This window comes from Lacerta agilis, chromosome 6 (assembly GCF_009819535.1).
Source record: "Lacerta agilis isolate rLacAgi1 chromosome 6, rLacAgi1.pri, whole genome shotgun sequence".
Taxonomy (NCBI): domain Eukaryota; kingdom Metazoa; phylum Chordata; class Lepidosauria; order Squamata; family Lacertidae; genus Lacerta; species Lacerta agilis.
The window spans coordinates 44548245-44573278 of NC_046317.1; the positions used below are offsets into that span (position 1 = coordinate 44548245).

At 42.8% G+C, this 25034-nt stretch overlaps 1 protein-coding gene across 1 annotated transcript in view; it reads left to right on the forward strand.

Annotated features, from left to right (window-relative positions):
• The window catches only part of PTCH2 (patched 2), a 52211-nt gene that overhangs the window by 9156 nt on the left and 18021 nt on the right, over positions 1-25034 (forward strand). Inside the window, exons 3-5 of the mRNA XM_033152272.1 lie at positions 20173-20362; positions 20653-20722; positions 21585-21676. Coding sequence (XP_033008163.1) covers positions 20173-20362; positions 20653-20722; positions 21585-21676 — 352 coding nt within the window. The remainder of the gene's footprint in view (positions 1-20172; positions 20363-20652; positions 20723-21584; positions 21677-25034) is intronic.

The following is a 25034-nucleotide window of genomic DNA, read 5'->3' on the forward strand; positions in this document are numbered from 1 at the left end:
CCTTCTGAAGAAGTGATGATTCTCCCACACTTGCTATATATTAAATAAACCTCCTGTTGTGCAAGTCTTAGGTAATGATCAGTCTAGTCTTAAACCAACCTATTTCCTAGGTTCTTCCATAGTCACCTTGCCCCTTCTCTTGTCTTTTCTTGGGCTGGCATTTGACAGGATTCAACACATAAACTTTGGCACAATAAAGAAAAGAGGTTTTAAGTTGGGCAGAATCCATAGATACGTTTCAAAAACAACACCACACAAATGAAAAAGCAATTGTCTATGGGCCACAATGGAAAAATGCTACTATCAGTGCAGGTAGGAACGATGATGACAAACAAGGACAAAGTCCAACAAAGAGGGAAATGCAATTAGTTTTGTTCTTTTTCTTTGTCACCAAGTCATTACCTATTTCCATTGGTAGTGAATGCAGGAGCAGAGTAACATTGGAGTTAACTAAATGCAGTTGTTTATAACCACACTTGAAGAAGAAAAAATAATTTAACAATTCTCATATGCATCATAGTATTAATTGTGATTGCTAGTAACTGCTGTGAGGGTTGCACATGCAAATAGTAAATAATACCTGCAGAATAGAAAGTGTTGTAATTACTATTTAAAAAATAGTGTATTTGAGGATACCCTTCAGCCTCTCTATCCTCTAAAAGAGAGAGAAAGAGTGGGAGAGCGTTGGCCATTATCCTCTAAATCTGCTTTGTTTTCTGCCTCTGCTTTGACATTTGCTCTAAGAGGCATCTTCTACTGTGACCGTGGCCGGCTTTGAAAGGATCTTTCTTTTCTCAGACTAGCTCAAACTTGCTAGAGTTGCCACTCAGGCTGTTTCAGTTTCCCAAAGAATTGAAGGGTTGGGGGAGGAAAGAGCTCCTTTTGTTGGGGGGGGGGGTGGACAAGAGAAGAGTGAGAGGACGGATGCTTCTAGATAAAGATGGGGTCTCCCCACCTCGCTGATCTGGTTGTACATATGGAGATTCCATTTTTAAATGATATGTGAAGAAGGGTGTCTGACCCAGCCCTAGAGATTTTTATTTTTTATTTTATTAGCAAGAGCTGTGAGTGGGGAACAGAAAGTGGAGAGAGAAGGAGAGAGCGTTATTCTCTGATCCATCCCCCCTGGCTTGGAAAAGTGGTCTGAGTTCAAAAAATTCATTTCTTGCCTGAATGAAGGCAGCAATGTGGAAAAATTTCGCCATTCAGAGGGGGATGAATGTATGTTTCAACCGCACATTAAGTCACATTAGCAGGCAGTGGAGTGCTTAATGTGGGCATTTTTCACAGCGGCCAACAGAGGGGATGATTAGCATAATTAGTCCAGGCAACTCTATACATATGGAAATGCCAAATGCGTAAATGCCAACACCAGTGGAAATTTATGTCAATGCTGACAGGAGTCTTAGCAGTGAATGGCTCCCAACTGAATCTCTTTTAGCCCCCTTTTTCGGGGGTCGGGCTCTCCCCTCGTCTTTGGCCAAGGCTCCTTCATGCCGTTCCTCTCCCTCACCCGCCCCCTCCACACTGGGAACCTGAGCCCTTCGGATTTCTGGTAAATAAAGACATTAATTTAGGTCTGGGATAAACAAAAGGCCAGGCCAGGCCTGGGGAATGGGGAGTAGGCCTCAAACGGGTCTTTCAGTGCTCTCCTTAAAGCCTGCTCCCCCATCCAGCCTGCCAGCCACCTCCACCCCCTCTGCCTTGTTTATTTAGAAAGCAGCCTGGCGTCTCTGTCTTTGTCAGACTAGGTTTGTTAGAGAACAAGCACCAAGGGACATGGCGCTGCACATCTCCCCCTACCTCGGCCCTCAGCAATGTTTAGCCCCAGGGTGTCAGTTTAATGGGGTGCTTGGGCTCCCTTGCTTGTCTTGATGGAGCTAGCTGCTTTTCCATGGTGAACAGGATCCTGGTTGGACGTGTTTTGACAGCCATAGGCCAGCTAGCGGCTGGCAGGCCTTTCAGAGCAGCCGGGACAGGTAAAAATGGCTCTTTTAGCACGCCCCCAGCGAGACTTCCTCCCGAGCAGCATGGCTCCTTTCACAGCCTCCCTAATCCAGCTAATCCGCCCCTCAACACTTTGAAGGTGGCCCAAGGCATGTGCGTGCAGCACTGTGTTGAGGACGCTGCAAGAAATCAGATTCGGCTGCGGCTGCCACTGCCACAAGGGAGGGAGTGTGAGAGGGGGGTGGGTGCATATTAGCCTTCCCCATCCTTTCTTCACTGTTTCAGGCCTGTCAAGGAATCAGATCTCCACATGGATATGGAGGGGACACAGCTGTCCACTTACTCTGTGTTTAGCTGCATTATTGAATTTGTTGCTGATGGGAATAGTCATGGATTAAACCAAAACATAAGCTGTCCATGATGAAGCCTCACTTTCAACCTGGCTCAGTTCCAAGCCTATCTAGACTAGTATCCTGCTTCAGATCAGGCAGCTTCTAGTTGTTGGAGTCTTTGCTTTTTGCTTTTGAGGAGATTTCCCAGTCAGTAGAGATGTGGGATAATCTGCCAAAATTACAGTTGACGCCTTGATGCAAGCAGTCAAGGGTAAGATTTATTCTTTATACTTCTATATCATCTAGATCAGGCATGTCCAACGGGTAGATCATGATCTACTGGTAGATTGCGGGGGATTCCTGGTAGATCCTGGTTGACCTCTGGCCCCTCAGCGATCTCCTTACAAAAAAGTAAAAAACAAACAAACCCAACTTTGGCTTCCTAAAAAAAGCTCCACAACTTTGGGTAGTTGACTGCCAGTCTTTTTACGACAATGGGTAGATCACTGCCAGTTTATTTATACTGTGATATGAGTAGATCGCAGTCTATTGGGAGTTGGATGTCCCTGATCTAGATCAACATGTTCACAAATGCAGTCAAAACATAGGTCTCTGAATCTGGATAAACCCATGCAGTTGCAAAGAAGACAAACATAAGTCATTCTTCAAAAAAAAATTTCACATTTAACGCATTATTGTCTTGGACAAAAAATAAGCAGTCTTCAGTGTGTAGCTATAAAACCTAATATTAATGACAGTATTGATTTGTTTAGATCAAGGACCTTAAAGCAAAATACCACATTACAGCAGTAACTTACATTATATTTTATCACACTGAATTTCTTATTAAGTACTGTAGTACATTTATTAGGAACAATATTGGTTGATGATTTCTTTTGTTAAATATAGCTGTTTTATTTCTCTTTTACGGGCCTTTAAGTTTTTATTTCTCAAGATCCCTTGTGTGAATATGCAAATAATGAAGGATGCATACATATGTGCATAATTAGTGCATAATTAGTGTGGTTTGAGCTGCAATCCTATAAACATCTATCTGGGAATAAGCCTATTGAACTCTGGGAATTCCTTCTGAGCAGGCATGTATAGGATTGCACTATGAAACTGTACCCATCCTATTTTGGTCATACATGCAATCTTCCATGCAGGATCAAGCTTTGCATAAATTGTCTCTGCTATTTTCCAGCAGAAACCAGCTGTGCAGAATGTGCAATGTAAATTTTAAAAGCCACATCCCAGGAGATTTTCAATTTTTAAAAATGGGTATACAAATAATAATGAACAATAGTAAAATAATAGTAAAATAATAAGGCACAGAACAAATGTCTAAGTGTATTAATGGACAAGACAGTTGAAGGGATATTAAAGGTGGAAAGCGTACCTGAAGCATGGAAAGAGCAGCAAAGAGGACATCAGCAATAGATCTGTCACTTGAAGAGTCAAGTCAAGGGAAGATAAGCTTATCCTACTGCAGAAAAAAGCAACAGTTCATGTTTATGCATTTATTTATGCTCATCCCAAGTTCACCTTTCACAGATTTGTAGTGGTTTGTAATATATAAGAGGTATGATGTGGTATGCAAATTTTAAATTATTTTTCTCGTCCTTCAGAACAAGCATTCTCCCTTTTTTCCCTTTTCCCTTTGTATATCTTGATGTTTAGACCCAATTTTTTTGTTTCTGATTTACCTGTTCTGCTGTTCATACCTATCCTAATTAATGACCTTAGTTTGCCTCATACGGTTTTAGATCAGGCCTACAGAACTTATGCCCCATTAAGTCAAGCCCCCCCCCACCAGCTATGTCTTGTGTCTGCCTGCTACCTGTTTGCCTGTCCTATATTTTTTTCCTTTTCCAGTAGTTGTTTCTCCAATTTTTCTTATGTGTCACTCCAAAATGTATGGAAGCACTAAATATTCTCTGTGGTTGGCTGTTGTAGATAACACTCTTCAAGGTTACCACCTTTACCTCTTCAGAGTATTTGTAGAAGGCCTTTATATCCCATCTTGTAGAAAATCTAGGGCTAGGACCGGACCACCTAGGAGGCAAGGTTAGATGACCACCTCAGGTGGCAGGATCCACAGAGGCTACAGATCCTGATGTAAATCTTTATTACTCCCTTGTTCCTGTTGTAGATCTTCACTTACCCCTTCTTCCCTGGCAGGGCGGTGGGGGGGGGCAGTGTTTTGTGGTTTGCCTCAGGTGCCAAATTGTGTTGGGCCAGCCCTTAATAGGGTTTTGATACAGATGTCCTCCAGCTAGCTTCATAAATTCTATTAGTGGACTGTCTTAGTGAATATCACCTCAAATACCCAAAGACCTTGTATGCTCCTGGCTTAGGGCATCAAGTGGTCAGATTCAGAATGTACAGATGTGGATAAGCCACTGGGTTTTAGAACAGAGTAGGTTGTGAATCCACTCCCATAAGTTGTGAATCCACAATCCATGAGATAAATATACCCAAGTCTCTTGCAATATTGCAAAGCACCTTGCCTAGGATCAGTAGATGTGGGAATACATACAAGAGGCCCATTGGTGCTTCTAAGACAGAGAATCTACTCCCAAAGCCAGTGAAACACTCTCTGTTGTAGAACAAATCTGTCTTTCTATTCACTTTAGATGCAGAAAGGCCATTCCCTCCCCCCCCCCAAGGCTTTGAATTGTGCCCTTGAAGAAGTCCTCTTTGAGGAACTATTCTCCTGAGTCCAGATCATGACAGATTAGGTAGTTCTTCCAAGGATATCCTCTGTATTTAAAAGACAATTATTAAAGTTATGTGTAACACTGTCAAGAGAAGAGTTTTTCCCCTCTGGATTTCATGAAACCTGGTTCCACTTTGCTTGTTTATCAAGACTGCAGCACTCACACTGTGACTGAACCAAACAGCAAGGCTGGATACAGATAGTGCTATTTATCGGTGGGGGTGGGGGGGTGGATGTCATTTAATCATCTAATTTCCATGCAAAAAGTTAAAGTCTGATGAATTTACTGAGATGAATATAGAATAAGTCTTACTCCCCTATTATGATCTTTTCAAATTAGAAACATGAAAAATACCCTGCTGAGCATCTAGTACCAGTTCCACAGTTTGGGATTGTAGCAAGGTTTGGATGATCCCTTTCTATCAGTTGTCCCTTCAAAAGATTTCCAAGAAGAAGAGAGAGAACAAAGCACTTACTGGTAATGCACCAGGCTCCGTAATAAAGCTTCTGGAGTCAGTCCCACTTCTTGTTGTTGGGCTGATGATGAGAGAAGTTCTAGGAGTATTTTTATGTCCTTCTCCAATATTGGGAAGATAGACCCATACATCTTATAGACTTTTGCATAACCATCTTTAACATTATATTGCACTTTGAATTAGCACTTTGATGTTTTAAAGCATATATAGGCTTCGCCTCTGAGGAAATATCTATGTATACTTTTTGTATGGTGATCTTGTCAGTTTAGTTCCATAATTAATACATTTCTATCCAGAGATATACATGATTTTGTATTTTATCTGAGGTCCAAATCAGTGAATAGCTTTTCATATGTTCTTTGGTCAGGTTCTCACTTGAATAAGGCAGTTTTCCATGCCCTGGATCAGAGGGGTTTGTGGTTAGCGCTACAGAGTTGGCCAGGACACATGCAGACATTATGCAAGCAGACAATGTAGCAGTCTTTAAGCCAGCACCCACTGCTCAAGACATTTTGTTGATGTTTAGGCCACCTTTTGTCACCCTGAAGTTGAACCCAAAGATCAATTAACCAGGATCAGGGAACTCTGCAGCAGAGGGTTTAAGAGCACACAGCTTTCATTTTAGTACTCTTTCTTGCTTGAACTATGTAGATCAAATATTGCAAGCTGTGGGGAGTGCTGTGTCCTTCATTAAAGCTGCATCTACTCAAGAGAAGCTTGACTCGAAATACTTGAGTTGATTTACTCACCCGAAGAGCTATACTTTTACTTAAGCTGAGGTTTTTCCAGGGGCATAGCAAGGGGACGTAGGGGGGGCGCCCCGGGTACCACCCAGGGGGTGACACTCCTGGGTGGAGCCTCACCCCCGCGATTGGCGCCTCCAAACCCTCGCTTGGCTGGTGCTTTTTTGGCGCTGGCTGGCCTGCGGAGCCACGACATGGAGGCAAGGGGTGGGCCAGCAAGGAGGGAGCCCAGCGCTGAAAGGGGGGGAAGGGAAGCAAAGCAGGTGGGTTCAAGCGCCTGCTTTGCTTCCCCTTTTCCCCTTTTCAGCGGCTTTTTTCGGTGGGACGGACGGGCCAGCGAGCAGGGGGCGTCATGCCACCCCTTTTGCCAAAAAAGAGCCACTGAAAGGAGGGGGAAAGGGAAGCAGAGCAGGCGCGTTCAAGCTTGACCCAAATCATCCTGACCCAAATACCTGACTTTTAGGATGCAAGCATGCAGAGTAGGAGAGGAGTGTCCTGCTTTGTTTGTCACCAGGGTAGTTGGTGATACAATGTGGGAGCGATGAATTGAACAGTTTGTGGTGTCGCAGATCACACAAGCATGGTAAGTCCATGCAAATGGTCCAATAAGAGACCCCAAACTTCAGTTCTGACTGAACTAAATTATGTTTTCTGCTCAGGTTCATAATGCAAAGGTGAGAGAAAACAGCAAGTGAAAGGCCCAGGTTTCCCCTCTAATTGGGTCTTACATCTCTTACTGTCATCAATCGAGCCCTTAGAAAGGTGGGAAAATAGCAAGGGTGTGACTCAACTTGAGAAGTGGATGGTTACTTGTCCATCTAGATCAGTTGTTATTCAATTTGAGGTTTCTGGGGGCTAAAATTTAAAGGAACTTCTGATAATTTCAGTCTTCCCTTATAAACTGGGCCAGCAACGCAAAGGATATTCTACTCAAGTCCACAAGGAAGAGATTAGAAAGCAAAACTGTCCACTGTCTGCAACCATTTGCTGGAGCAAAGTGTGAATGGGAGACTTGCAGGAAAGGTTGGAATGTTCCTATAGTATAGACCTTAGTCCTTCTTTTCTACGTGTCTACCTTTTCTATTGGGCTGGAAGCTCATATATACTGGGATGGTGCAGGGCATAGCCCGAAGTTACTGCGGTTTTCTTGTGTCCATTCTGTTAAATCCTTATTTAAACTTTTGTTCTGGAAGGCAAATTCTGCCCTTGTTCTAGCACCAAGTAGGTTTGTTGCAGAAAAGGATCCAGAGAGTTCCCCATATCCATTTCCGGCATGCTGGCTTTGAAGGATGCTCCTCCCAGCCCCAAAGAGTCCACCCAGCTGTTGGTATCTGATAATTGAAGCCTCCTCTATGGCAAACTGCTGTAAGCAGAAGAATCCCAGCTGGATCCTGGGGTGGGGCAGTCTCTTCAACCTTTGGATTCAGGGCTTGATTTTATTTTTATTATTTTGAAAAGATGGAGCTATAAAAGGTGTCGAGGAACATTTGGTTATGGTCCCTCAAAACAGCCATGATAGGAGGTCAAGTTGAACCCCATAAGGACATATATCAATATCATACTTCTTTACCCCAGATGCCTTTCATTCATTGGACTGGAAGAAAGGTGACCAAAAATGTTCTGAAGGGTTGATGTCGAAATATACAGAATTTTGTGGCACCTTAATAGACTGTTTTCTTTTCACATAAGCCATAATAAATCTGTTTTTAAGGTGCCACAAGTTATTTTTGTGAGGAGGTTTGCGGTATCAGACTAGCATGGCTATCCCTTTGGAATTTATCAAAACATACATATCCTTATAACTGAGAAAACAATGCATTGTAAAACTTGTATCTTGCAGTAGTCACTATCTCTCAAAAGATGAACATGTTTCAAAATTCAGTGAATTCTGTGGAAATGGGGAAATAAAATCAAGTAAGCCAGTCTTGTATTACCTACAGAGACACAAGTGGCAGGTACACTGCAGTATTGGGTGCACATGTTTGCAAATGATAAAAGGAATGAGAAAATATGTAGGCTGCTTATTAAATAAGCACATTGGGAAGATATATGATTTCCGGGATGTTACCATGGCTTATACAGAGGTGCCCACAGGCATGTGTTTTCTATTGGATGGGATCTCAGCAGATGCCAGGAACGTGTTCTTTACTGATACATTAAGAGCATTATATTTCCCCTCCAGCAAATAATTGTGGGGAACTGCATCCTTTGAATATTGGAAGAGACAGATGTGTGTGAGAAACCTATGTCTTGAAAATGCTTCCATGCTTTTATTTGGAGTTCATGGGTCCCATATTCATGTCTGACCCTCTTGGCATTACAAAGACACACTTTCCTATGTTTAAAAACTGGATTGTTCCTAAGAGACTATAGTTCAGATGCTGTTCAGTTTCACTCTAAGCTCCATCTAATGTGGAACAACCTAGGACTAGGATTAATATTGTTGCTTTGGCTGCTATAGTTAGAAGCCCACCCCTGACCATTACCACATGGTCTCCAGGAGTTGATTACTCCTGCTTTTCTTTTATCCCCCCTCTACTGTAGCTTGTTTTGTCACATTCAGTCTAGTTTGCTTTTTAAAAGAGATGGGATCCACTGTGGATCTGAACAACCTTTCTCTTCTAGACAACAAGCCCTATATTTTTATCCATGGCAACTTTTTTGTTTTCATTTGCTTTGTTATTATTTATTATAACAATATTTTTATTTACTTAGTTGCCTAAGGTGACAACAGTCTCAAGGCAGCTTACAAGCAATATGAAACAAGCAGAGGGCCTTCTCTGTAGTAACGCCCTCCCTTCAGATGTCAAGGAAATAAACAACTGCTGTACTGTATCTGACTTTAGAAGAGATCTGAAGGTAGCCCTGTTTAGGGAAGTTTTTTAAGGATTGATTTTTTTAGATAAGTTGTAAGCCACCCAGAGTGGCTGGGGGAACCCATCCAGATGAGTGGGGTATAAATAATAAAATTATTATTATTAATTATTATTATGATATAAAATATAAAACATACCAATAACAAACCAAAATTCTAGCATACAAATGCTACTGCCACACCATTCCATAAAAATACCAGAAATATCACTGGTACAGTAACAATTTAAAAGTGTCAACCAAGAATTGGTTTCACTGCTGCACATACTTCTATGTCAATAATAATAATAATAATTAATAATGATGATGATGATGTATTATTTATAAACCCCCCCCCCCAATCTGGCTGGGTTTCCCCAGATATCATAGCTTCTACCTATCCTAAATGTCTTTGATTTGCATTTTAAATGGAGGTTATGAGATACAGTACTTGAAATACAGGGATCAGCTTACCGTGCAGTGTTAACATGTCCTCCATAAGAGGGTGCTTCCCCATATTATTTTTCAAAAAGGAAAGACTGTTAATTATAAGTTCAAATAGAAGTTCATAATGACAGAAACCACCATTACAGATCAGACATCAGAGGCAGAGCTTCTGAGCCTTCTCACTGCAATTCAGAAATGGTGGGCACAACCAGCAAAAGCTAGTCACAACTAAGACTCATTCAAGTAATGAAATAGAACAGATCATGAATACTTTCCCTTGAATGTGGAAGCACTTTTAAAGTGAGGCAGTTTTGCACATTCAGCTGTAGATAATCAAGCAATTGCTTGGCCACTATGAGAACGAGATGCTTTAACTAGATGGTGCTTTGTCCTGGATCTTAAGCAAGTCAATCTAAAAACTGTGGGGTTTGGTGTTTTTTTGTGTATAAAAAACACCTCAACAACTTTTGGGGTGTCCTGGTTTTTACTTTTTGAAATATGGCAACCCTAGATACACAGCTCCTAATTATGATTATGAATCTGTTCCTTTTGGTTATTGGGGTTCCCCATTTCAGTTTGATTATTAATACTTGCGGTGCTACTTATACAATAAGTATAGATTTTTTTTTTAAAGTAAGTTGGTATGCGCAAGTGTGGCGTTCACACAGGGTCCCCGGACGTTTAATGGTCTGTTGATCCCTGTGCCACCACAGTCCCTCTTTCCTGCTGCCACCAACCAGGTACTCCCTGGTGAATCACTGAATCCAGTCAGGTTTTTCAAATTGAACCAAAAAGAACAAGTTTATTTTTCAAACAGTAACAAGCTTATGGTTTCTCAGATAATATCCTGTCAGTATCTTAACTTAGTTCCTATACCCACCTATACCTTCCTATACTGTCCTATACCTTCCTATCGAACCAACCACCTCCCAGTTCCCAACCGAACTGTCTAGGTTCTTAACTCAGACTCTAACACACTGTCTAGCTAAAGCTCTCACACTGACTCTCTTACTAAACTGACATGCTGTTCCCCTCAACTCACAGACTGCCAACTGATCTTACTGAACTCCTGACTGACTAACTCCTCTAACTGAACTAACTCATCCAACTAATTCTGAAAACCCCTGTGCTTCATTCAATCTTATACCACAGATGACTCCGCCCCCTGGGTCTTAATTGGACAGTCATTTAACAAATATTTAACTCTTTCACTCTCATACTGGGATGACTTCACTAGCATAAGAGGGCAAACGGCACAGCAGGTTTTGTAAAAAAAAAAAAAGTGATCTTGTACAAAAAGTGAATCCAGCTCCTTGGAAATAAGGAACTGAACATATATGGACACTAAACAGTGCACAGAACGGTGCCACAATGGGTGACAGAGCCCTTCGTCTTTAGGTGGCTGAGTGAAGCACAATGGGGTCGTGCTCAGATACCTTACGACAATGTCAATCTTCTCAGTATAAAATGATGATGTGTGCTAGATTAACACAAGCAGTTCAAATCTCAAAAGTTCTCTATTTAGTCTCTTGGTTTCTGATCATGGGCGAGTCACTTGAAATTCTGGGGCTTCAGCTGCCCAACTGAAATGAAATCCTTCTGTATCTCCAGCAGTGATAGTGGGTAAGGGCAGGATGAAGGACAATATACTGAGGACGCATGGTCAATAGGCATCTTTGTTGTTGTTGTTGTTCAGTCGTTCAGTCGTGTCCGACTCTTCGTGACCCCATGGACCAGAGCACGCCAGGCACGCGTTTTAGCCTCCATTTTCCAATTGATATTAAACATGTGAACATTTCTGAAAATGATGAAATTTATTTAAACCATTAAGCATCCATCTCCCAAGATCAGTGGGGCTCTTAGGCAAGACACTTTTGGGGTGGTGGGGTCTTTGCTGTGGAGCCCCAGCTGATGTCTAGCTTTCCACCCCCTGAAGTTGCAACAGGTCCGCCTCAGTGTAAAACTAGTATCCCTGTTTTCATGCATTAAATGTTGAAAATTTAAAAAGTAAGCTGTTGCTCTTGCTTGCAAGCAGTGTTGGACTTTATTATTTATTTAAGGAATTTATACCCTTATTTTCTTTATGTGTCTTAAAGTGGCTTTCAGTAAAAATATTAAGTCTCTTTGCGCAGTACAGTACTGCTGCCTTCACAATTGGGAGTAGAAAATGCTTTTCACTCAGAATTCCTGATAGAAGGATGCAAGGTAAATATCATAGGTGTCAATTCAGTACTTGTGTGAAATTGATTTGTTGTAGCTTAGTTTCCGTACAGAAACCACCTAGTTCACATTTTCAGGTACTGAAACCTCTCCTTGTCCAGTTTCTGATTTCTAGAATTTAGGATTTTACTCTATATTATCTGTGTCTCATGAATCAAATCCATAACCTTTTTTCAGCAGTAAATGTAAAATTGTTGTTCATGTACTTTATCAAGGAAGTGCTTTTGTTTCAGGGATATTTTATTTTCCCAACACAAACTGCAATGTAGTTTCAATGAGAAAATCTCCTTAGCTTGAAGGGCCGGTGCAACTTGAAGTGTTAATATGGTATGTGGCTGCACAGGTGTCACAGGTTTGAGCAGGATATGGCACAACTGTTGCTGGATTATGACTTCTGTGAATACAGTACTAAAGGGCTATGTCTAAGATTATTATTATTTAATCTTTGGATAACCCTTGAGGATCCTAACAATCTTCCTGAGGCAAGTTTCTCTCCTCTCAGTTTATCCAGATGATCTTTTGGCATGCTCTTGGATTGTTTGTCCCTCTCCTTTGATGACCTCTGATATCTCCTGTTAAGTGCAAAGGAACATTATGTGTGTTAATACAAGGAGTAAAGACAAACTCTGTGTTCCATTGTTATTTGTAGTGACAATGCCTAGACTGAATGGAGAGGGCAGACTGAAGGTGGAAGCCAGTTTTATGCATGGAGAAGGGTCTTCATGTCCTGTTGATTAATTACACGAAAGTTTCTTAATGCCTTCTAGTCACTGCATCCCTGGGGGGTCTCCGACTATGAGTCTATTCTCTGCCCTACAAGCTATGCCAGGTGCTTTCCTTTTTCGGTCTGGCTCAATACACCCGATCCAGGGCAAATTATAGGGTTGCCCTACTCATGGAATCAAGGCAATTGTTTTCCCTAGATAGCTTCAGATCAGTAACATTCAAACTGCCCAGTTCTGTACTCCAAGAAGGGTTTCTCTGGAAGCCCATGTGAGTCAGACCAGGAAGCTACAGCAGCCCTGTGTGAGCTTGCTGTAGGTTTCCTGCCCATGTGTACAAAAAACCCTTGTGATGAAAGTGGCCATGTATATTTACCTCAACAGTTACAAATGCTTTTTTAACTCAAGGTTGAGTCTCTGTTCCTCTGCACACCTTTCACTCTGGTGAATTATCCCCTTCACCCCACTCGCACAAATAAAGAGAGAAGGGGAGGCAAATGCTGGAATTTCCCTTCATTGGAAAACATGGGATTTGTGGAGACTGCTGTTACTCATTTGTTATATATGGGAAACAGACAGCTTTCCTCAAGGAAGCATTTCTGTTTCATGCATATTGCATTTTTCCAGTGCTCAAGCTGCAGTATTAGCTGAGTAAATGATATTTGACCCCCCCCCCCTCCTTCTGTTGTGAGTACTGGATGGAACAACATGGCATGAGAGTTACAGACACCTATTGGATAGTGATTGTAATGGCTGCCCCCACCAAGTATCGTGTGTGTCACTTCTCAGGGTCTGGTACAAATTTGTAACACGAGTCTTCTTTCCTCTCTGCTGCTCCCTCCCCCTTCTCCCAACCCCCCACAAAAGTCTTTGTCTATTTTGAAAAATTAGAGGCTTGATTGGAATATGTTAGCATAAATAATGGGAACTAAGGAGGCTCTTTCTATTAGTGGCTGCCTGATTTGTATTTATAGCCAGATGTGGCAATATGGGATACTAAATGCTGTACAGTATAGGCACTGTGTTCCCTTGTCATGGACCTACTGTAAGTTCTACACATTGTGAAGACTAGAGGCCTAATATGTTTGCTGACACATGTTCTGAGACCTGCAAATCCTATCAAGCAGCACTCTTGTCTTGCAGTCCCTGGTTGGTACAGTGCTTGTTCATCCCTCCTTCTGGCAGTCAGATGCCAAAAGTGTTGGATTCTTGTCTACTGGGATTTTATGTTTAAAGACCATCATATGTGGTGGTCTTGCAGTTAAAGTTAAAGCCTATTGGAAAATGATATATAATGAATTGAAAAAGATGCTTAAAATAACATTAGTTTTAAAAAACCTAGAAGCTTTTCTTCTGGGAATTATAGGGATAGAACTACCTGTCCTAAAACAGTATAGAAATATATTAATGTATGCGACTATAGCGGCAAAATTGTTATTTGCCCCAGTGAAAGAAGAATGGATACCAGAACTTATGGACTTTGCAGAAATGGCAAAACTTACTGGGGAAAAATAAGAAATCAAGATTACAAACTTTTTATAAAAGAATGGAAATGGTTTATTGAATATTTACAAACAAATTGTAAACAGATAAGGACATTGGCAGGATTATTGTAATAACCTGCAGTTTCATAAGAGTATACAATTAAAGTAGATGAATAACTGAAAACCATAAATAATTGTTAAAACAACAACAACAAAAGTGTTGGATTCTCTTGAGTGTGCACAGGAAATGTCAGCGGAACATAGGAACTATGAAAGTTGTGGCTTTTGAGAGAGCATCTCATGTAAAAGGGTGTACATCTCTTTGACACAAACGAAGACATTATATTAACTACACAAGTGGCTTTTGTGTGTGCTTTTCTTTACCTGTGGGTGGGGTGTCCTGTTTGGGGTAGCAATGTGGCCCTGACCTCTCAGTTGCTGTTTTCACCAGGAGGAAAGTCACCATTGGTAAAGGCTGTCCCACTTCTGCCCACATGCTTGGGCCCTGGAACCCCCCTTTTAACCCTTTCAGCATGTTAGCAAGAAACGCTCCCTTTACAGCAACACCCTCTTTAGGATGCCTTTATGTACAGTATTTATTACTAAGTGGTGGGTGAGTCACCTCCTTCAACAAGACTATGTCCACAGCAAAACTACTATAAATTGCTTTGGAGACAGGATATTGTGTTAGTGGATCTTGCTTTGAATAAAAGCTGGGCTTTTTAATGTCTGGAAAGGCTCTGAGAAGGGATTCTCTCTAGAGCTTTGTCTGCTGCTCACTTGCCACCCCTACTCTTTCTGTTGAGTCTATGGGATGATGTTTTCCCACAGGTGCTATGGGCATAAAGGTTTTGTTCCCTTATCCCCTGCTGTGGGGCTGGAGAAATTCCAGTCCCTTTCCTTCTATAGGCCTGACTTTCCTCTTGCCCAGTCAGACCAAAATTTCAGTTCTTTGAGGCAAGAAATTATCTCTTACTTTTTTGTGTTTGGGGCTGGATCTCTGCCTTCTACCATAAATATCCATAATAATAACTATGAAGCTTTAATAACAGATTACTCCTGTACGGTAGCGCTAAATTGGTTGAGAGGTTTTACCCTAGAAGAGGGTTGGAGTTTTCTTGGGGGGGGGGTGGAGTTTATTGTCCGCACATTTTCTCAAGCCAGGTGGGCCCTTAAGTGGAGAGCCCTATCCTGTCTCTTTTAATTGAAGCTCTCTTGGGCCTCCCAGCTGGTGTGGAAACAGAGCAGGGGGCTGCATTTGGGTGGCCCAGCTGGGAGGGAGGAGGTGCCCAGCCCAGCAATTTATCCAAGAGCCTGTAATTATGGGGATAATTCTGAAGGCCTGTTTCACTGCCTGGGAAGCAGCTCTGCTGAACCTAGGGGGAGAGAAAAGGGAGAGAGGGTGTCAGCATGTGCAACCCAGGACTGAGATAAGTTGATTTTGTCAACACCAGGTAATTTATCTCCCCTGCTCCTCAGTTACATAGCTACCCATTTATCAGCTGGGTTAAGAGATGACCCTTGCCTTGAGGGCAGCTGACCATGTTGCCAGGCTGAAGTGGCACTCTGGAATCCACTAAGATGTCATAGTGAATCCCAGGGTGTGGCTTCTCAGAAATGAGAAAGGGTGGCAGAAAATAAAGTCTTCCACAAAATAACCTCGCTATGAAGCTCTGCTTCAGTGCCCTGTTGGCACTGGCACTTCCATGCTCTTGCGCTAGGCTTGCAACCCAGACTGTTTTTGCAAAAGCAAATTGGCTAGGCCCTTCAGACACAAGTCCTGCCGGACGTGCTGTGTGGGGATGTTCCTAGATCAGCCAGCTCTGGGTTACTGGGCATCTCTCCACTTGGCTCCCAACCAATTCTGCTTTTTCGGCTGCCCTTGTTGGTACCCAGCTCTGCTGCTGTGGGGAGACAGGGAGTGTTTCTGGGAGCATGCTGTGAGGCATCCTCTGAGCCAAAGAGGCCCTGCTAGGGGAGGAGTGTCCTACACAGTTGGCTTGTCTAGCAAGATGGGGCAATGCAAGTATGTCGGACCCCACACAGTGCAAGGGCCAACTGATGGGATGGAGCTTGCAGCCTTTCCTTAAAGAAACCTGGGAATCTTGAGTACAAGAAGACCCTAATGTTTACAGGGATGTGGTCCAGTGTTTTCATCCCTGCTGTTCTGAAGATATTTGAATGTTCCTGGGGAGACTGTGAGGGTGAGATATAGCATATCTGAGGTGTGTTCAATGCATGTGGGGTGGAATGAGGGATAATCCAATCTAATACTCAAAGCCAAAGCAGCAGTACAATTGGGAGTTTGATCAGGAGGGAGAGGGACCCTTTGCATGAAAAAGGAGAGGGCTTCCTTTGTTAATTGGAGTAAAAAAGAATTTGCATAGGGCTCCTCATTAACATGCTCACTGTTGCTACCTCGCTGTAGCCCAGAATCCCCTCCCCCAACTTTGTATCAAACAATGCTGCTCTCTCAGTGGAGGGGAGGGGGGTTAAGCAGGAGCAGCTGGGGGGGGGGGAGAGGCTGTGGCACATAGAGTGACAGTACCTAAGTTTAACGCCCTCCCCATCAGACAAGAGAGTGCCCCATGTAAAGCATACTTGGCAGCTTCTCTCATTTTGCCTTGTCTTTTCATGTTGCTCCCTGGTTAATTAGGGTGTTGGAATTTGAGGCTTCCTCATTCCCCTTTGAAGCTTCAGATTGTCCTGTTCCAAATTAACCCTAATTACAAGGAATATCTCCCTCTCTTCCCTTCTTCACAACACTTGCAGATGTACTGTCATTTCAGCTCCGAACGTTGTTAATAAATAAATAAATAAATAAGGCTCCCAGTGTCCACTTCCTACTATCACTCATCCTGGGCAATGACAAGAACAAGGTTGTTGAGAGGGTCTCTCTCTCTCTCTCTCTCTCTCTCTCTCTCTCTCTCTCTGTGTGTGTGTGTGTGTGTGTGCATATTTCTGTCCTTGCCATCACATGGCACAAAACCACCCCCTGGCACTTGTTTAAAAAGAGGCTTTGTACTTAAAGACTGTCTGATGAAGGACTCCTCTAATTTTTGGGATCCATCTTCGCCTGTGGCTTCAAAGTTTGGCCTGAATGTGTTCCCCACCCTTCCTCTACATTCTGGTCGTACGTGTGGTTTCTCTCCTGGGTGGCCTAGTCAAGATCAGCAGAGCTCAGCATGACTCCTGGTGCCTTGCCTCCCAAACAGCCTGGAATGGTTTGGATTCTGCCTCTGATGCTTCCCTCCCAGCTCTTCCCATCTCGGACAGACGCAGAGTGTCTGTCCCCTCCCTGTGTTCCTTGGCATAGCCTCCTCCCTCACTGGCATCCCAGCTGTTCCTTTGGGGAGAGTGGGGTGGAAACAAAAAGCATGCATGTCAATCAGCTTCAGTTTATATATTTATAAAAATCAACAGCTACAAAATATTAAATATACTTACAAAAAGTGACAAAATAGCAGGACTGGGTAGAATTGTTGAGCTCAGCAGCGAGATTGTAGTAAAAATGTCTACACAAACTCTCTCTTACCAAGTTTGAGAAATATAATTTATGATGAAGAACCCAGAATGATGGAGGGAGAGAAGCACCAATAAGCAAAAGAATTATCAGGCTGTGGAATATGTGGTTTTTATGTCCTCATTTTCTGTTTCTGTTAAAAATAAGGTGAGCCAGAGAATTTGAAAAGGAAATGATAATATGTGAAAAATGTTTTTTTATTTTAATATGAACTATATTTGGATAGGCTATCCTGTAGAGCATTCTTCCTGCCACTTGGTGCCCTCCAGATAGAAAGATACTTTTATTTTTTATTTTGACAAAGTAATAATAAAAAATGAGCACTCTGCCCACAAGACCATTCCATTGTAACTGTCCAACCTCCCAAAATTTCAACATGTCTTGTGATGGTTTGACCCATATATTTTTATAGACTACAGCTCTCATCGTCCTTGACCATTGCTCAGGTTGCCTGGAGTTGATAGAAGTTTTAGTCCAAACCACCTGGAGGACACCATGTTGAGGAAGGTTGTACTAGAGTCAAATAGTTGGGAGTTACTATAATGGCAAGCATCCTGCAGTGCATATTATGAACCTTCCATTTGTTGTGCTCCACAGCTGCTGCTATAAGGCATATCTGTGTCACAAACTTACCGGTATTTTGGTTTTGCCCCAGTTAAGCTGTCATTACTCCTTCCTCCTCCCCATACCTGCTGCTGCTGCCATCAAATAATCCTGGGAATTGCAATTTGTGGTGTTTTCTGGAGAGAGGCAATATGTATTAAACCAGTTAAAGACAGATATGTCTGCACATGTTTAGAAGAAAAGGAGTTGGGAAAATCAAGAAAATGTTAGAATGCATTGGTGTTTCTTGGATTCTGACCCTCAAGAGACAGCTATGTTGTCATTAGCCACATAAACCCGGGGCCAAACATTGAGTCTTCTGCAAGGGCTTGAAAATGGCAGATTGTAGTCAAAACAGAATTTATCTTTGGGTTCAGTAATCAGTCTCTCAGCCTGTGTCTCTATATCTGCAACATGGAAATAGTGACAACTTCCCTCACATGCTTATTTTAAGGATGATTAAGGGAATATCTACACTATAGACCCAAACCAGTATGAAATTGGTTTAACTGCCATGGATTTTCCCCTGGAGAAGTGTGGGAATTGTAGTTGTTTTTGTGAGGTTGCTTTGAATGTTCAGATATAATCCCTTGAAAAAAGCACAGTGACCATAAAGATGGTTTACATTTATAACACAAATTACTGAAGCAATATAAATTCAATGTCAATTTCCAAATGATATATTTGTTGTTAACATTATAAATAAAATTTTATGAAGACACTTGTGCAATATTCCTCAATGGGAAGTTTAACCACTGCAAGCAAATGTCTCTGAAAGTCAGCTTTATCTGTTTAACTTCCTATCTTCTGCAATGTGCAGCCACAGAATCTTGTGTATGCTAGGGTGTACTTTGTACAGAGTGAATGTGAGGCTCAGCAGGCTTGGGCATTACTATGACTGAACTGAGTATGCTCTGTAGAATATTTCCCAGAATCCTTTGCTATATACAACGGTTCTGTGGCAGGCGGGCAACTTCCTCCGCAACTCACACTATTTTGTAGCAAAGCTACCATTGGGGCATTCTTCAGAGTGGAAGCTCAGGGCACAGTGAATTTGCCCTTGGCATTATGAGTTCATTCATCCCACTCAAAGCCATAAGGGGGAAACAAAGTTATTCCCATTCAGTTTTTAATATACTGACTACATTAGTCATATTTATATACTTCTTATTGTGGCTTCTGGAGCACCAGGCCAGTTACAGTATACAGTAGGCAACTTCCTCTGGCAGACGATGAACTATAGCACTCTGTGCTGGTAGCAGTTTCTCAATATGTAGTTTCTCCTTCCACTTGCCCTTTCCCTTTCCTTTTCAAAAATAAAATACAGTCCCAGAAGCTGCAATTACAGAGGAAGACTGTGGGGGAGGCAGTTCTTAGCCCTTTCCCTCCAACAGTTGTGTCCCCCGCCCCAGTAAAACCGCTCCTTGCAAGTTGCTGAACACCTGCCTCCTCTCCAGTAGGATTTTGCTCGTGGGTGGGGAGCTTATCAAGCAATACCACTCCTTCTTGAGCCCCTCCTCACTTCTACCTCTGCAGCTGCATTTTGTTTTATGTTTTAAAGATACTACAGTATATGTGATCAAACACGACACTTCTCTGTGTCTTTTAATTTGTTTTAATTAATTAGACAACTAACACAGATTGGAATCATCAGTCTACTAGTTAAATCTTCCAAGGGTAGGGGAAATGTATTCTTTTAACCACCATGATAATGTGAAGAAGAATACATGTGTTAAAGCAGTGTTTTTCAACCTTTTTTGGGCAAGGGCACACTTGTTTTATGAAAAAAATCACGAGGCACACCACCATTAGAAAATGTTAAAATTTTTAACTCTGTGCCTATATTGACTATATATAAAGTAATTCTCTTGAATAGGAATCAAATAAACACAATTTTTCCCACGGCACACCAGGCAACATCTCGCGGCACGAACAGTGGTTGAAAAACACTGTGTTAAAGGGAAGACCAGACTGCATGATGTTACCCTGTGAGCCTATTCTCAGTTCTAGGGTCTCTCATGTGAATAAGCTAAGAACCAAGTAAGAGGACAGAGTTAAGTGGGAGGTATATTAACTCCAGTGTTTCTTTCCCTTTCCCTCCAGAGGGCAGCCGTGTCAGCCAGGAGCTCCGGTACACAAAGGAAAAGCTAGGAGAAGAGTCTCTGTACACACCCCAGATGCTGATACAAACTCCCAAACGTGAAGGTGAAAACATCCTGACCCCAGAGGCCTTGGGAATGCATCTCGAAGCTGCTCTGGCTGCAAGCAAAGTGCAAGTCTTACTTTATGGAAAGTGAGTTTCAAAATGGAAAATCTATGTTACTCTCATAAGAAGAACATACACTTTTTATGATGGATTAGATGAGGATCTATGTGGTCCAGCATTCCGTTTCTATCAATCTTCAGGTGTCTCTAGGTGCTCACAAGCAGAGCATGAAGGTTATGGCCTTCCCCAATGTTTGTGCCCAGCACCTGTTACTCAGAGGTACATTGCCTCTGTAGCTTCCATTTAGTTAACATTCCTCTTTCCAGCAATTCTTCTGACTTTTTTTTTTAATTCATTGCCTCTGCTTCTTCTTTCAGGTCTTGGGATCTTAACAAAATATGCTACAAGTCAGGTGTCCCCATAATTGAGAATGGAATGATTGCACGGGTGAGTTGCCAAGGGAATGCATGCATCTGCAGGGACAGGGGTTGCACTAAAACCCATAGAAATTAGGTAGATCAGCTGGGGAAATTCTCTTTGTTAGATGGCATAAATAATTCCCTGGGGTCTAGCTGGTTGGCTAGAGAATGGGGTGGGTCTTAGAGAGGATATCCAGGTTGCTATGGGGATAGGGTGGAATCTTTAAAAAAGGATGGTGTTACAAAGGAACAGCTTCCCAAAGCACCCTTCTGGGTTCAGAGACTTGGACATTTCTGCATAGACTGGACATGCTTCTTTTTGCTAGACCCCTAACCCTGGTAACAATGACTCCTGTGTATCTGAGATAAGAGCTAACTATGAGGCTTTATCTCCCTTCCAGCCATGTGCTGGGAGAGTAGAAAGAGGAAAGTCTATTTTATCCTCAACTGCTTTCAGCAGTGCCTGACCTTTGGTGATAAGGGTTTCACACCCTGCATGCCTCTGTTGCAAGAGAATGCTTTCCCCTTAGGCAGGTATCCTCAGAATGAAGACTTCACGTGGCCAGCCCACTGTAGCTCGTTTGGCTAGGACAAGTCTTCCAGGTTCTCACATCTGGGATCTGTTTGGATTGAGGGCTTGTATTTGGGATAGTACTCTTTGGTTCCCAAAGCCATTCACTGTTCCAAAAGGTTGCAAGGGAGAGAATGGGGAGACAAGGTAAGTTAAGTTGCAGTAGGACACTGGTTGTAGAGAGGGTAGTCCCTACCTGCAGCAAAATTATGTGAGCATTTGGGCAGGTCAAGGCAGGTAAGGGACAAAGAGAGCAGAAGAAAACTGGAAAGATGAACTTGTGGTTTTCCTCTGTGACTGTGGCTCTTGTCATTCCCAGATGATCGAGAAGCTCTTTCCTTGTGTTATCGTGACCCCACTGGACTGCTTTTGGGATGGTGCCAAGCTGCAAGGGGGTTCTGCTTACCTCCCGTGAGTATCTGTTTTTCAGGTGTACTTTTATGCCCTGCTGTGATTGGCCTGTGAGGCCAAGTCTGTGTAGAAGGCTGTCTGTAGGTTAAGGCTGTATAGAAGGCTGTCTGTAGGTTAAGCATGTATTCAGCACAGGGATTGAGACCTGACATGCTTTTAGCTATTTCTCCTCCATTCCCTATTCCACAGACTTATCTGGGCTTTAGGAAGTATGCTTACACACACACACACACACACTGTCTTCTATCTGAGCCCCCTTCAGCTATTTGAGAGTGCTTTCAAGCTCTTTCACAGGATGTGAAGTATGATCATTTAGCATTTTCTTAAAGTGCCCAAAACACTTCCCTCACTAATCAGAATAATAAATCTAACAAACTTTTAAGGTAGGGCCATCCTATGCATCCCAGTGTGTTAGTGGATGAGCTGAGATTTGAACTGGGGATTTCCAGCTCAGACATCACACCTCAAGCTCTTAACCTCTAGTACAGTATCCCAGTTCTTATTTGCAGCTAAGCAAGGTCCCAACAAGGAGAAAGACATATGGATGTAGCAGGAATGTTTGCCTGCAGTCACTGGTCAAGAATGAGGAGTAGAGGAAGAACCAGTCATGATAAGGAATGTACATGAGCCTGCCCAAAAAGATGGTGGCATCTTTTTGTGTTTTGTCAATAATGCTCTTTTACCACTAAGTCAGAGCTGGAGTTACCCGTTTGCCTTTAAGGCATGCAGGCTGGATTGGCCATGGCAGGCATTGTTAGAAAGCATAGCTGCTGCTGCTGATGATGATGGAGGAGGATGGGTTGCATGACGGGTTGCAAAAACACTTTGTGACTTCATAATTTTCCTGTACTAATAAGCGATAGGATCTTTGCCTAATAATTGGGTTTCTTGCTTGGCAGTATGTTTTCAGCGTGCATTATTGCTTGTTTGGGGAAACGGAGACATAGTTCTCATTTTCAGTGGCACATATACTATAAAGGTGGCACCTGTGTCACTGTCCATCTGCTGTAGAATAGCATAATTTGCCAGTTACCACCATAATACTACAGCTTTTCTCCTCTTACCTATTCTACCACGGCATGGCCAAGGGGATTTTGCTTACACCCCCCCCTCTTGTTCTGCGATGCCACATTAGGGAGGGGGGTGGTAACAGTTAGTGGGTGGTAGGATAGTCTCACATCCTCCAGCCTTCCCTCACAGAATTTGGGTATAGGTCCCCAGCCCCAGCAGTTTCTCCCTGTCTCACTTCCGAACCAGAGGGAAAACGCTTTCTCTAGTCTCCTACCCCCTCCCCTAAGTTTCTACTTTGGGGCCAATTGCTTTGTTTTGTTGCTCCTGCTGCCTCGTAATTATGTTTCTATTAAGGTGTACAAAATGGGGGATGGAGGGGGAGAGAGGGTAAAGATGTGGGGACCAGCCCCACTGGAGGCACTGGGGGAAGGAGGGCCAGGAACAATAGCCAGCATTCTTTCTGTTTACAAGTGTGTTTGTCCATAAGGGGCCCTGGAGACTTAGGCTTTGTCAGCAAACGGCAACACCATGTATTCTCATGCTAATGATACTTTGAAAGCTCCAAGTTGCCCAACAAATGGAATAGTAGCTTTATTCAGCCTGCTGCTGAGAGAAAGGGGACAGGGAAGGAGGGAGGAGAAAACAGATTTCAGAAAAATTAAAAGAGGGAGGGTTTTTAATATCAAACTGCCAAGAATAAGGGTTGGGGCAGGGTGAAGTGTTTTCCCTTGAACTCAGGAGCAGCACAAATGCAAGGTGTGGGTTTTTTTTTTAAGGGAACAGGGTCTGTTTCATCTCACTGAGTTTATCTCATACAAATGTTGGGTGCTATTCGCAGGGTGATTCACTGAATAAAATGGAGAGTTACTCTTAAGCACCCCCCAAAGGAGAGCATTTTTTTTAAATTAAAAAAGGTTACAGAAATTTGAGACTTTGGGGTGCTTTCAAGCTTCCTTTTTCTTTTTCTTTTTTTAAAGTAGATGGGGTTTTAAGAACACACTTTGCATAACAGCTCAGACTCATGTGCAAACCAGGGCAGTTGGCAAGGAAGCCTGGGGATTTTCTTGCTCTTCCTAGATTCTTCCATGAAACATCATGTCCTTGCTCCCTTACTTTCTGTATCCAGTCTCTTGGGTTCCTTGTTTATTTATAATGACTCTCGTATCCCCCCTCCTCCACTGCTCAGAAATTTCACACACACACACACACACACACACACGTCCCAAAGTTTTCTTGTCAGTGGCTGGAATGGGGGAGTCTTTTCCTCAGGTCCAGCTTCCGCTTCAGTTCAGCTGAGGGTCTCTCTCTCTCTCTCCCCCCTTTCCTTTTAACGCAAAGGGAGAGAAAACTTGGGAGAACAAAGGGCAGCAATCTATGGAAAAACAAAAGGGCCCGACTTGGCTCAGTGAAGCAAGAAACAGCAGATAAAAGAAGCTCTCTTTGGGAGCAGGAGCTGGGCTGTTTGGAATGTGGGAATCAGGCAAGGAGGAACCTTTTTGGGACCTGGGGGTTCATGAATGATTGGAGAGTGATTCTGCTCCGAGCATGACAAGACTTTCCCTGCCCATGCTTTCTTCCTTTCCACATCTTGGAGTTTTGCTTTTTCCTTCTGTTTTTTAAAAAAAGAAAATAGCAAGCAAAATAGACTTTGTTTTGTGATTCCAGCTGAAAGGACAAAATGCTACAACTCCCTTCTTCATCTCCAACCACTCCCCCCACCCTTCAACTTATATTGGTTTGTTTGGCTACAAACTTGTGTGGAGAGACAGAAAAAATCCCTAGCAGCCAGCTCTCTAGAAAGAGTCTGGGAGACAAGCTTTGCCTATCTAGGCTTTAAGTAATTTGATAGGCTCTGAGAGTAGAGCATGTAGATCTTCAGGCCCTGATCCTGCATGGACAAGCTCCTCCCGATTTTAATGGCTGCACAGCAGAAACAAGAACAGATTCTCCCATTAGAATGGGAAAATGAACATGGAAAATCATACCTGGCAAATGTCCTTGCTGCAGAGCTCTTACAGACCCAGAAACTCGGGTGCTAATTATGTGAGCAGGATTGTCTCTTAACTCCAAACCACTGGGAAGAAGTACGGTTGTTAGGATTATAGCAAGGCACTGAGGGAGACTGCAGTCGACTTGCCACTTTCCCTTGCTTCTGTGGTCTCAATGATGCAACCACTCCGTCACAGGAAGTTGAAGACAAGAATCCATGAGAGCACCAGTGGAAGAGTGAGTGGCATCAGAGGAACTGTAGCTGCAGCCTCAGGGTTGTTGTTGTCATTGTTTACAGCATTTAAAGCAGAGATGGGGAGCCTCAGGCCCAGGGACCTAATGCAGCTCTCCAGGCCTC